The sequence below is a fragment of the Spea bombifrons genome, chromosome 6 (assembly GCF_027358695.1).
Source record: "Spea bombifrons isolate aSpeBom1 chromosome 6, aSpeBom1.2.pri, whole genome shotgun sequence".
NCBI classification, from domain to species: Eukaryota; Metazoa; Chordata; class Amphibia; order Anura; family Pelobatidae; genus Spea; species Spea bombifrons.
Window position 1 is genome coordinate 3,703,366 of NC_071092.1, and position 13,335 is coordinate 3,716,700.

The following is a 13,335-nucleotide window of genomic DNA, read 5'->3' on the forward strand; positions in this document are numbered from 1 at the left end:
CTAGGAACATCACGTGGTCTTCTATCCAACTCATGGGCAGATCCAGAGAGCCCAATCCATGGATGGTCACTCTAAGCCGACAAACATTCCTCAACTGTAGAGCCTTGCGTAGGGTCATGTGACTCCTTACACTTGTGTGACATCAATGCTGACCTCAAAAGTTCTACCACGACCTGCTATTAGCTTAAAATTGGCAACATGCTTTCAAGGCACCTAATTCAACATGTGTGTCTTAAATGTCCTGCCGAGAAGAAAGGAGGAAGAAGATGGTGAAGAAAGGTGGAGAATGAATCAGCTTTACGGGAATGTTGGTAATGGAAAGATAAAGAGATGATGGCGAGAGGTCAATGAATGTTAGGGACATGGTGGAGGGAATGTAGGAATCACAAAAGAGGAGGGAAGGAAGATTATTAGCAGGTTGGGAACGCCAAAACATACCCTAACGACCTTTTCCCCACGTCTCTGTAATTATTAACTATTCAGTATTACATCTTGTTTTCATTATTTAGAGGATGAGACTTTTTTTATTCGCTTTGTTGATTCAACACAAAAACATTTATTACATTTTGACCTTTATAACAAAAATCGCTCTTATTTCCATCATTTAGCATTACATCATGCGTTTGTGTATCACCCAAGCGCAGATCAATGCGTTTTATATCCATCCTGTTCTAAAGGGGTTAAACTTTCAAGGGCTTCGAAAGGTTTCAGCGATCAGAAGAAAAAATAATCAGTTGATAAAATCTCCATGTATCAACAAAAATGTGACAAACTTGGAAATATAGCCGGCACAGCTCCTGTTTAATGTTGTTTTGCTGCTTAATCACGTTGGATTTATGCTTTAGTTAAAATGTTACAGGGGAACGGAAATATCACGCCGGCGGTTGTGTCAGCTCATCCATCAAAAGTTGCAGCTCGAAACATAATAAAAGTGATTTGGTGTATAAGTTCCCAATTTCCTTCTTTGTTTTTTTTTTTTTTGTTAAAATTCTCAAAATATTTCACGCGGAGAAGCGCAAATAAGATGAAGAAGAAATAACTTAATTAAAAATAGAACCCCATCACAGATCCACCAAAAATATACAAAAACCCTGTAATTCTCCAGTCCAAATATGAAGCCATTTTGCAGGGGTTTCCTTATCTTTTAAAGGGAAATTAACGTTAAATTTTTATTTCCTTATTCCACGTCAGTCATAGTGTGAGATATTGTAAAATGGACCTCGTAACGTAGTTTACTTTATAAATAATTCTGAGAATATTATGCTAAACATTAAAAAAAAAATGAGAATAAACAAAAATTTTTTATATATGACATCTGGGTAAAAACTCTACAGAACCAAATCCATAAAGTGAGCATCTGAGCCTTTTTTTTGGCTTAGAACGACCTGATTAGTTAAAATATTGATTAAATATTAATTAATTAAATAATAATTTCTAAAATAACCAGTTCGATTCCATAATAGTTATTGGAATTTTTTTAGTGGTACTGTCCCTTTAATGCATCAGAATTCTTCGGTCCGAAATCAATTGCTGTGCGGCGGAAAGCTCTCACCGTGCTCCGCTGCTTTCATTTTTTTCAATGGCAGGAGGACCAAGTAGAAATTCGATATATAAAGAGCAATATTCTTTTTATCAACGGCTTTTGTTCCGGAACTCCCAGATATCTTATCAGACATAGTTGCCAAAGGCAGGTACCGCGTTGGCGTATTGACATGCGGGAAAGAAAGCCAACGTCGTCACACACCAGTGGGTTTTGGGCACTGGGGAAATTCACACTCCTTGTTACACTGTTAGGTTTTAGCCCCCCAGTTGGGTCTCTCTGCCTTAATCGTATTATCAAGTGAGTTCTTCTATGCATTTATTTCAAAGCACAAAAAGAAACCCCAAACAAATTATAATAAAAGATACATTTTACTAAAGAGTAAAATAAAAAAGTATGGCTACCCAGTCACCCATTTTTTTGGGGAAAAAATGATTTTCTTTGTTATTAATCCAATCACAACATGGTTCTGAAATTAGTCTCTAAACATTGGTCTTCTTCTGTATTATGATGTCACCATAAACGACACACAAACAAAATAAAGAAATAGGAGGTTGGAAGGACTTGATACAAAGTGATTGAGGTTAAAGACCAGCTGTCAACCATCCAGATTTGGATGAAGAATGTCTTCTTTTTCAGGGTTGACTATCGCTTTGCATGCGCCAAACCAGGACGGTGAAGATGCACAACGTAAAGGGAAAAGGGGCAGAGATGAGATCTGTGAACATGTTGTGAAGTCATGACTATGTCATCATTGACCATGTCTACAATAAATTAAAGACCCGTTATGAGTTTGGTTGGCATTCTAATCCCAAATGATAAATGTTGACAACCTTGTGGTCAACAGATTAAATAATACAGAACTAAATGTTACTAGAATAGATGTATCTTCAAAGCTACAGTAGATTTCTCTTCTTTAACAAAAAATGGGGGTTATGTATAAAAAAGTGATTCTGGTGTTAATTTTTAAAAAAAGCAGTCTCATCACCATGGGAACCAACTGGCTCGTCTAATCAGTAACAACATTCCATTGATTCCTGCGGTGATAAGACTGCTACTTTTCAGAAGAATAACTTTTAATACGTTACATGATGTCAAATGAAAGATACATTTCCAAAATTCTTACCCTTTAACACCCAGTTAAGGAGTCCATTTCTGTTTCGTAATCTCAAAAAGTACAAATAAATGAAATATATAAAAACATATTTTTAGAACGTAACGGGTGGATCAAATATTTGATTTCAAGACAAAATGTAATTTTTACTAAACCTTAATATGGCATAAACCCCCTAAAAATCATCGACCCTAACCTAAAGATTTATGGTCCATCCCCCGCTGCCACCATCTTACCCTCTTCATTATATCGGTGTCAGGGGTATGTGTTAAAATTAGCCGTCTTGTACATTTTCTCAAGGGTCATAATGAAGACTCATTAATCAGAATTAATGAGTTTATTCCCTGACCAGGATTAATCAGTGTACATATTTTTTTTAAAGGTGTTTCTTGGGATATAAGGACGATTCACAGAAACAGGTGGTCACAAAATTATCCTTTCCTCGCAAAGTATAGATATTTGGAACACTATAATTTTTTATGTTTTTTTTCCGTTTCCATTCATTAGATTTTGTCTACAAATTTTATTAATTATTCCACTATATATACAATCGGGGGAGGTATTTTTCTGGGTTTTTTTAGGTGATTATTATTCCCCATCTCTTATTGTTAAGTTGCTGATTGTTGTTGACTGGTTCAGGCTGCATTGAGTTGTAGGTGAGGAGAAGTGAGAGAACTTCAGGACGGGAAGCTGATCAGACATGCTAGCTGTGCCAGATTTTGCCACAAATCTCAGCTATTACTTATATAACCAAATATATTCTAATCAATCACAAACAAAAGGCAGAAGCTACGGAATTTTGATATTTTGTTAAAAAGTTGAGAATTGGATAGTTCCTCCTTAGTTGTCTTCAAGAAAAAGCACAAACAGCAGCCATGTGCCATGTGCTGAACTAATGTTAAAAAATAAATTACAAATTTTAATATTTTAAAAAAAAAACAGTAGCCATGCGCCATGCGGTGAACTAATTTTAAAAAATAAATTCCAATTTTTAATTATTTGAATCAATTCATTTTGAAAATTAAATTAATTTTTTAATTAGCCCTGCACCATGTGGTGAACTAATTTTTAAAAATAAATTAAATTTTTTAATTATTTGAATCAACTATTTTTAAAAACTCAATTACATTTATTATTATTATTTTTTTTAAATAAAAAAGTAGCCATGCACCATACGGTGAATTCATTTTAAAAATTAAATTACAATTTTTAATAATTTTTTTGGTAAAGACAGTTGCATAGGACGAATACACACGGTGTCCCCCGTGAGAGTCAATCTCTATCTGGTCTCCAAACTTTAATTTTAAAATTCTCTGGTCAATTTCACAGCCCACTCGTAGACGGAACGGGGAAATTGGAAAACCACGGAATCGATTTAGAGAAGTAAAGATCAGCGTTCGCCTACAACCTTCTCATCAGTCGTCTCATGCTCCTTGAGTCGAGCCGCACCATTATCGACAAGAAGTCTCGGTATTTCCTGATAATTGCCAGAAGGGGCTGACGGTTCTATGCTATATACGGCCGGCAATCAAAGCTGCGCGCGTCCCGGTGATACAGAACTAAACAATTTCTGAAATTCAATTACAAACCTATTATGGTTTCATTACAATCTGTGGCTCTTTACATGGGCTCCGATACATAAGAATTTCAATAGTCGTTCCATTGATGACATCATATTCATTAATAGTCAAGGTTTAGGACGTATTCCAGCCCTGCCCATGGGGTATCTGAAGCGCAACCTTCTAGCCGTGGCTAAACTACAAGGCGCGTTATGTTTTGGCCCGTGTTTTGCTGGGTTGAGGGTCATGGGAGTTTTAATTCCAAGAAACAGTGAGAGATCTAATATTTAGGTTACAATCAGTTTAACCATTTGAAGGCCAGGAGTGTCCGAAACATTACCCAGCACAGGTCCGGAAACCACCTTATTCACTTATTTTTTGATTAAAGATGATCCGTCCCTTTAACCAAATCCTGCCAAGAGACAAGAAATATTAACCCTTTAATAGCTTACCATAAAGATTCTATGCATTGACTCGCCAAATGTGTTACCCAAATGTCTCTAATACCGGTCCTCATGGAAACTTTGACTTGTCGTTATTTAAAGATATACTTGATTGATTTACCTGCATTCAAGCAGGGATATCAACCATAACATACTGGGAGCAAAAGAACCAATAGGGCGTCTTCTATGATCGCAGTGGGGTAGAGTAGGAAGAAATCAGCTCCAGACTGTGTGACCCTGAGAATCTGCCCCTTCGCCCTGAGATCGGGGCAAAAGTCCTGCAAGTTCCCAAGTAGGCACCACAGGCCGGGCCGGAGAAGACGGGGGGCCTGGCACTTTAAGGCCAGTGGCCAATTGATGAAGTGCTGCCAACCGGGTGAATGAGTGGCTCTGTCGGCCAGCATCCCATCGAGCATTTGCCGGTGTGCAAGATAGCCAGTCCGGACCTGACCATGGGCAAAACCATTTTTTTCCTTCCCGTTAACTCCCCCATTTTGTAAAATGAACCCCATCTTCCATCACACCTATACTTTTCCTTTAGCCCTCGAAAAGGGGAGGCATTAAACAAATCCATATGCTACTTTTGCCACCTTCTGCCAAATATCTCCGCTTACTGGAGGTAAAAACAGTCAATAAACAGCCAATAAATAAATAAACGGTATACAATAGGCTATAGGTGGCTTTAAACTTTTAAGATAAAAGCAAGCCATGGTTCTATACATTACTAAGTAAAACATTCACCCTCTGATCGTCTTCGCAAGATCGATATATAAAGAAGTAATTGTGAAATCTATGAAATCTGTTTTATAATCAATCCACGAAGAATATAATTACTCTTTTTATAATAATAAGCGATGCGTGACAGCACATCGCGTGCCCCTTCCGAGTTTTATTAAACATCAGAGGGATTACCGACAAATTAAAGCCCATTAATACCCCCATTATATTCCAGAACACAAACACGGGCGCTCATTTGCATTTCCCCGGAAAACATAATAGAAAGTTCTGGGGGCGAGGGATTCGCAAACTCATTACTGCTCACAGGTTCTAATTGTCGTCAACAAATACACTCAGATGGGGGGGGGTGGAAATGCTAATTTATTTAATTGAAATGATTCAATTGACAAAGGGGATTTTTTTGAAGGGGGGTATTTGTAACAAGGAAAAACGGGCTTTCTTTACCGAGCCAAATGTTTCTGTTTTTGCGAAACATATTCCACCCCGTAAAACCGTAAAATCAATGGGGGGTCTGTGGAGAAAGACCCCAAATTCACTGGTGCCCCCCCTCCTCGTCACGGGGTCCTACAGCCCTAAAAGCCCCCAAAATGGTGCATAAAAACAGCAGGAAATGGCTTTATAAATTAAACGGGGTAAATAAAGCACATTATTCTTCTCTCAATACGTCACTCCCTCTAAAGTACCTAAGCAACAACGCTCTTTAACCCCTGTGATTTTATAGCTATATGATATATATATATTATCTATCTATACATTTATATATATATTTTTTTTTGTACTATTTATAAAAGAAGCTCTGTTTTTGGTGAGTTGGTATGAAATGCGGGTCAGGAATGTTTCTATTTCCTGCAGTTAAACAAACTACATGTCTGCGCCGGTCACACGCCAACCAAAACATGCACTTTCCCTGACACCACTACTACACGCCACGGAACAAAACTACCACTCCCGGCATGCCACTGTCAGCCAATGACACGTCACACCCGGACACGCTCCGCCCTCGCTAAAGCAAACAGACTACAGCTCCCGACGTGCTTCACGACCACACACCAATAGAAAAGAACGCTGAGCTTTCTCACGGTCAGCTGTGATTGGGCGGCTCGGCGCATCCGGGCTCTCTAAAGGAAGTCAGTGACGTTTTGTATCTAGGCTGGAGCCGGAGGAGGAGAATGGCTGCGCAGGGTGGTGGGTTGTTTTGAGAGAGCGACAGGGGACCGCAGGGATGGGGTAGTTGGGGCTGCAGTGGGGTTTGGGGGGTCAGGACATGACCGGCTGTGTGTTACCCCTCATGGGGTAAAACTGTCCTGATTGTGAGGCAGAGCAGGGGCTTGTTTATAGCACTTGAATGTACTAACAGTCAGCTGTGACCCTCTGGGATGGCTGTGAGCTCCCGAACCCCTCCGCTGCGGGCCCCTGAGGGAAGGCCAGGCCCTCTGACTGTAAAGACAGCTGTGAATACCCCAGCCTATGCCTTCGGGGTGCTTTATTACTCTTAATATAGCCCATTACCCTGATTTTAATTAATCCCTCTGTTGGGTCTCCTGCCCATCTACCCCCTATCACAAGTCACAATTACCCCCTATGCATACCAGTGTGGTAAAGCTTATAACCCGCTGTAGTGCCAGCATGTTCCGTGTTTCATCCTTGTCCCCCATTGGACGCCTCCAGGCTGGGTCTGTGCCCTCGCCTTTCTAGTAGCAATTTACTGCCCCGTTCTCATCGGTGGTTCAACCAGTTTACTGCCCCTTCCGCCAGCTGGCATAACGTTTTAGATTGTTTACCCAGAGCGCCTTGTATCTTAATACCCCTCCTGCTTTGATCAGATGCTGGCGGTGCCGTCTTTTTATTTAAACCTCAGCAGTTTGACATAAACCCGTATAACGGATCCTCCCTGGATCCTGTGGTCAGCGGAGGTCCTTGTGGTTCATTGTGTTTCCTGAATAATTATAATAATAATAAAATGTTTTTTTTCCCCGTCAGACGTGGCCAAGTTTTTACAAGCACAAAATGGAATTCCTTCACCTAGTCCTGTTAGCGGCGGGATGGACCCTAATCACGCCTGCAGTATTCTCCAGCAGCTTAAGACGATGTACGATGAAGGCCAACTGACGGATATTGTCGTGCAAGTGGATCACGGGAAGAACTTCTCTTGTCATAGAAATGTCCTTGCGGCAATCAGTCCTTACTTCAGGTGAGTTCCGCGCACACCCCATTCCTTTAAAACTTTTAATCCTTCTACAGTAGTAACTCTTACGGTACTTAAAACAAGGAGAACCTAATGTGACTAGTGATGGGAGTGATAAAGGGCCATTGGAACACAGGAGTGATGGGAGTGATAAAGGGCCATTGGAACACAGGAGTGATGGGAGTGATAAAGGGCCATTGGAACACAGGAGTGATGGAAAAAAATTGCTTTTCTGTCAAAAACAAGGACATTGCTAAGTGATCCCAAACGTTTTAACGGTAGTGTGCCTTTGTTGGGTAGGAATGGCTGAGAAATCGTAACTTGTGGGTGTTTTTGCTGTGTTTTACTGTATTTCTCCGGACCAAGCGTACATGTTTATTGGAGAAAATGTATTGTTAAATAAATAAAATGTTTTAATGCAAGGGTGTTTTTACTTTACAGGAGGGTTGGTGGATAATCAGAGCAACCTCCCAGCAGAAGTGGTAGATATTAAAACAGTGAGGGAATGGAAACATACATAGGATAGGCAAATGGCTCCTTAATATAAGACGATGCCAAAAACTGATTTATATTTGAGTCTTTACAGCGGGGAAAAACAGGTGGACCTTACCCTCCTAAGGGACCGTATTAAAGTCTTGTGGACAATGTAACCTAACGCTCAGTCTTGTTTCGCAGATCCATGTTCACTAGTGGCCTTACGGAGAGCACCCAGAAGGAGGTTCGGATAGTGGGAATCGAAGCGGAGTCCATGGAGCTGGTACTGAACTACGCTTACACATCCAGAGTCCAGCTTACCGAAGCCAACGTGCAGGCTTTATTCACGGCAGCTAGCATCTTCCAGATCCCTTCCCTCCAGGATCAGTGTGCGCAGTATATGATCAGCCGCCTGGACCCGCAGAACTGCATCGGGGTATTTATTTTCGCGGATCACTACGACCATCAGGAACTTAAAGATAAATCTCAAGACTACATTAGGAAAAAAATTCTGTACGTCACCAAAGAGCAAGAGTTCCTGCATCTGAGGAAAGACCAACTCATAAGTATTTTGAACAGCGACGACTTAGATGTGGACAAAGAGGAACATGTTTACGACAGCATAATATGTTGGTTTAATCACGACCAGGCAGAGAGGGAAGGGCACCTTCCGGAAATATTTGCCAAATGTATCCGCATGCCTCTTATGGAAGAAACGTTTGTCGAAAAGATCCCACCCATGTTTGCGCAGGCAATGCCCAAAAACCACGTCCAAAAGGGAAAGATCAGTGCCAATTACTGCACTCAGCGACTTGGGATGACTGCTTCCGAAATGATCATATGCTTCGAGGCAGCCAGCAAACACTCAGGAAAGAAGCAAACTGTGCCTTGTCTGGACACTTTCACGGGAAAAGTTTATAAACTATGCAAACCGCCTGGCGACTTGAGAGAGGTCGGCATCCTCGTGACGCCAGATAATGAAATTTACATTGCGGGGGGTTACAGGCCAAGCAACAATGACGTCTGCATAGACCACAGGGCGGAAAGTGACTTTTGGTTCTATGACCACTCGAGCAATAGGTGGATTTCGAAAGCGCCTTTACTCCGAGCGAGGATAGGCTGCAAACTGGTTCATTGCTGCGGTAAACAGTATGCCATAGGCGGCCGCGTCTATGAGGGTGACGGGAGGAATCCGCTAAAGTCAGTCGAGTGCTACGACAGCAGAGATAACTGCTGGACGGCTGTAAGCCTAATGCCCGTTGCGATGGAGTTTCATAGCGCGGTGGAATATAAAGATAAGATCTACATTCTACAGGGTAAGGTATTTCGACGAGAGGAGAATAGCTGCGCTATCCTGCGTGGCAATCGCTTCATTTAAAAAACCAGCCTGACGTCCGCAAAAAATGTGTGGAGTAACAAACGCGTTGTGTCGGTGAAATAGGGGCAAACAACTGAATGCTGGGATTTTTTTTTTTTTCCGGTTTTCATAAAAGTTAAACATGGAGAAATGATGGCTGGCATGTCCCTTTAACTGTCAAGCCGTAATATAAATATGAAAGAAGTCCCAGATTTGGTTATGCGAAGGCCCTTGTATTAGACCAAGGTAACATCTAGTCACACATAGGGCTAGTGAAACAAGCATGCCCACTGCCCCCTATTACACGCGGGATGGGTTCCCCTTGATGCCCCTTTCTCTCGCCATGCTGTCCCACCTCAGTTGGACTTCCTTATTAGCAGACAATGTACATACCAGACGGTGCTAACGCCCATGGGAACTAGGTGACCTTATTGTGCATGATCTTGAGTATTCTGCATACTAATGGCGGAAATCAACATTTCTATGGGCTGATAATCAGGTCCCCGGTGCCATGGCTGTTATAAGACAATGGCTTTCTAACTAGTCCTTGGTGACCAAGAACACTACTGAGCTGCAAGAGTTCTTGTATGTAAAAGGCTTCTAGGCTTCCGCCACACAGCATGTTTTTCAACAAAATTGGTGCGTTGACCTCTTAAGCTCTCAATGCTGATTGAATATTGGATCACAAGCAGGACAGTTTTACCCCATAAGGAGGTATTAAACAGCCAGCCATGTCCTGACCCCCCCCCCCCTTAGATCATATACTGAAAAGAAAAAGCTCTGATTTCTAGGAAGGGTATGAGTGCTGCCACCCCAGGACTTGCCTCCGTCCTTTCCACCTGACTGCTGGTGCTAAACCCCATTGGCATACTATGGAGATAGCTATAGATGTGTAATGATAGGTGGGTAATGCCTGTAACAACATATTACATTCACTGTGTGTCTAAGTTTTGTCGCATGGCGATGGTGTAACACTCCAAGTTTGCTTTGCAGGAGATGTTTTTCTGTGCTATGATCCTCAGCGAGACTACTGGTGTCACCTAACCCCAATGACCGTGCCTAGACTCCAAGGAATGGCAGCTGTATACAAAGACTCGATCTACTACATAGCCGGGATCCGCTGTAATCATCGCGTGCTTACCGTCGAGGCCTACGACATCGAACAAAACCGCTGGACTCGAAAGAAAGATCTTCCATGCGAACAGTCTTCGAATCCTTACATCAAACTCTTGGTCCTCAAAAACAAACTTCACCTGTTCGTGCGGGCGACCCAGGTCAGCGTCGAGGAGTTTGTTTTCCGCACCAGCCGGAAGAATTCTCTGTATCAGTACGACGAGGTCGCCGACGGCTGGAAGAAGGTCTACGAGACTCCGGAGAGATTGTGGGATCTCGGCCGTCACTTTGAATGCGCGGTTGCTAAACTCTATCCCCAGTGTCTTCAGAAAGTCTTGTAGCGTCCGTCAGCAAACTGCCTTATTGAGCTGATAATGTCTTGTTTTTGGGTGTTTTTCGTTTTTTGCGGAGGAAAAAACTTGTCAGTATTTTTAATGGCTTTTTTTCTTGTCTGTTTTACAAAGTGGACAGTTCCTTGTTCTTGTAGATGGGTGCTTCTTAAAGGTTGTAGTTTGAGGCTTGGTAAAAAGATGCAACTACATTTAAGTTCCTCATCACAATTTATATATTTTTTTTTTTTATTTTTTTTTGGTCCGTGAATTCTAAGTTTACAAAGTGCAATTATCAGCGTTCTTTTTACTCCATGGGTTATGTGTAAACCACGCAATTCTGTTTTTGTAGGTAGGAAATGTTTCAAATAAGTTATTGATTTGCTTTGGAGGATACATGATATCTATGCACTACAGCAAACCAATCTAGCATTAACTTATGTCTGGTTTGAATGATCTCTCGTGAACGTTGAGTTCCATCCCTGTGGTTCCAGACGGCTCACAAGTAAAGGTTCATGGCGGGGCTTTAAGGGAATCCATCCAACTTTTTCTTCCGGTTCGGTGTAATAAGTGGTTCTAACAGGGATGGAAGTAGAAAGCTTAGGTTCCTCTAACACTCTGCAGCGTGTCCTCTAACGGCCGAGGGCCGGGTTGTAGTGATCCTATACCAACATACTGACGTCTTATTCAGTCATTATGCATTTTATTCTTTAAACATGGATCTTCCAAAACCAAATATGTATATTTATTTCAACAAAATACATTCAAAACGGGCATAATGGTATTCTTCGTGGTAGAACCTCACCGTATACAATGGCACGATTTTATTTGTTTTTTTCCGTTCTTGAGGTGCATCTTCCGGGGAGGGAGACTCAATACGGGTAAAATCTGAGGCAATATCACTAGGGTTTGTGCCGTTCTGCCAGCCTTGCGGTCCTAGAGTGTCGATGACTTTTAAGTTCAGGCGCGAATGACGTGATGTCTCTACCATTCGTCGTGCCAGAACTAACCGTAAAAGGTGTCCTAAGCTTTGTCTCCCAGTCCCCTAGCGCCTAGTCGGATCTGCGTCTCGGGATACTGAACCGTTGGGTTGGTACTGATGGGTTCGTAAAAAGCATTAGAACGGGATGAGCGCCCGGCTGCTCTTGGCCTTTAGTTTTTGCATTACTGCGATGGCTGTTGGTTAAGATGAAAATAAAAGATTATGTATATTGCATTTTAACTTTATTATAAGTGCAAGGTTTTTAGAATGGGTTTGGATCTGTATTTTTTTTTTTTTTTTTTCGGGTATGCTTTAATTTCTGTGTTTCAATGGTGCTAACAGTTTTAAACACTAGAAGACCAAAACTAGGCTAATATTTTGTCGCTTCTGGTTTTGCTATAAAATTGCAAGTTTGTGATACAAAAACAATCTCACAAATGTCCCTTTTTAGGCCCAAATCTGTTTTCATGCATTTTATTTTTTTTGTTTTTAACTGAGATTGGCCTTCTACTTATGTAGTCAGGCGCCAATAAACATTGGAGGCTGTAAGTTTTCTTATTTATATAGAATCTTCCTCTGGCGGCAATAAGCAATATACACAAATGCGGAAGAAATTGGGGCAACCAGGAGGTAACGCAAACTGATGCCCCCCTATAACCACCCGTTTTCATAATGTGGTTTTTAGATTATCAAGATGGTTTCTCTGGTTTTTATTGAGTATATGGCTCATTTACCCCTAGGCACTGTTATCTACCCCCAGGTGCTTTATCACAAATAGGAATGAACAGTTAGAGATATATATCAATAAAATGAGATGCATGGGCTTTGAAAATGCCAAGCCCAATCCTGGCGCAAACTGAGGTTTTAATAAAGAGATGACCCTGCTATGGGTCTGCGCTCTGGGTATGGTGACTGCTCATGTCCGCTTAACGGTAATGGGTTTGAGAATACGTTCTCCTTTTGAGCGTCTTTCCGTGGGATCGGCTTGTTGCGTTTAACGCTGGTAATTGATTTCGAACAAACTGGATTTTTGGGTGGTAAAATTGTCTTTAGTTTTGTGTTCTTGAAGGTTCTATGTCCATGAATTCTGTTAAATCGCAGCAACATGGCGGCTTTCGCTTCAGTAATACTTCAACTGTTTGGTCTCGGCCACGGAACTTTTTTTTTTTTTCTTCCGTAGGAGACGATATCCTCCGTTATTCCAAAAAGAAACCAGCGTGGCTTTTTTTTTTTCTTTTAGTTAAAGTGGGTTTCAAGAAGCAATAAGAGTTAACGATGTAATGTAGCGGGATGCGGCTTTGTGGCTTATATTTTATATAATGAATTCGAGGGGGTGGGGGGGTTTGCGTTGTTTCGGGTGAATATTTGTGAATTCCATTTCTCTTGTTAATGTATATGGTTTTACAGATGGTGAGCTTTTATTTATTATGCCCGAGTCTTGCACAAAAAAAATACTGTGAAACTGAAAAGAAAAAAGGCCTCGGCGAATCGCATACCTCAT

General features: G+C 41.4%; 1 protein-coding gene across 1 annotated transcript; it reads left to right on the forward strand.

Moving 5' to 3' along the window:
• Nucleotides 1-6,530: 6,530 nt before the first annotated feature.
• KBTBD8 (kelch repeat and BTB domain containing 8) lies at nucleotides 6,531-11,271 on the forward strand. Its single transcript, XM_053469611.1, has 4 exons — nucleotides 6,531-6,579; nucleotides 7,375-7,585; nucleotides 8,255-9,369; nucleotides 10,404-11,271. Exons 1-4 carry the CDS (start codon nucleotides 6,564-6,566, stop codon nucleotides 10,862-10,864), a joined length of 1,803 nt encoding a protein of 600 aa, XP_053325586.1. The 5' UTR covers nucleotides 6,531-6,563; the 3' UTR covers nucleotides 10,865-11,271.
• The last annotated feature ends 2,064 nt before the right edge of the window (nucleotides 11,272-13,335 follow it).

Excerpts from the sequence above, each read along its gene's own strand:
- KBTBD8 (XM_053469611.1), top strand. Across the intron at positions 7,586-8,254 it reads GCAATCAGTCCTTACTTCAG|ATCCATGTTCACTAGTGGCC; the intron begins GTGAGTTCCGCG and ends CTTGTTTCGCAG. Across the intron at positions 9,370-10,403 it reads TAAGATCTACATTCTACAGG|GAGATGTTTTTCTGTGCTAT; the intron begins GTAAGGTATTTC and ends TTTGCTTTGCAG.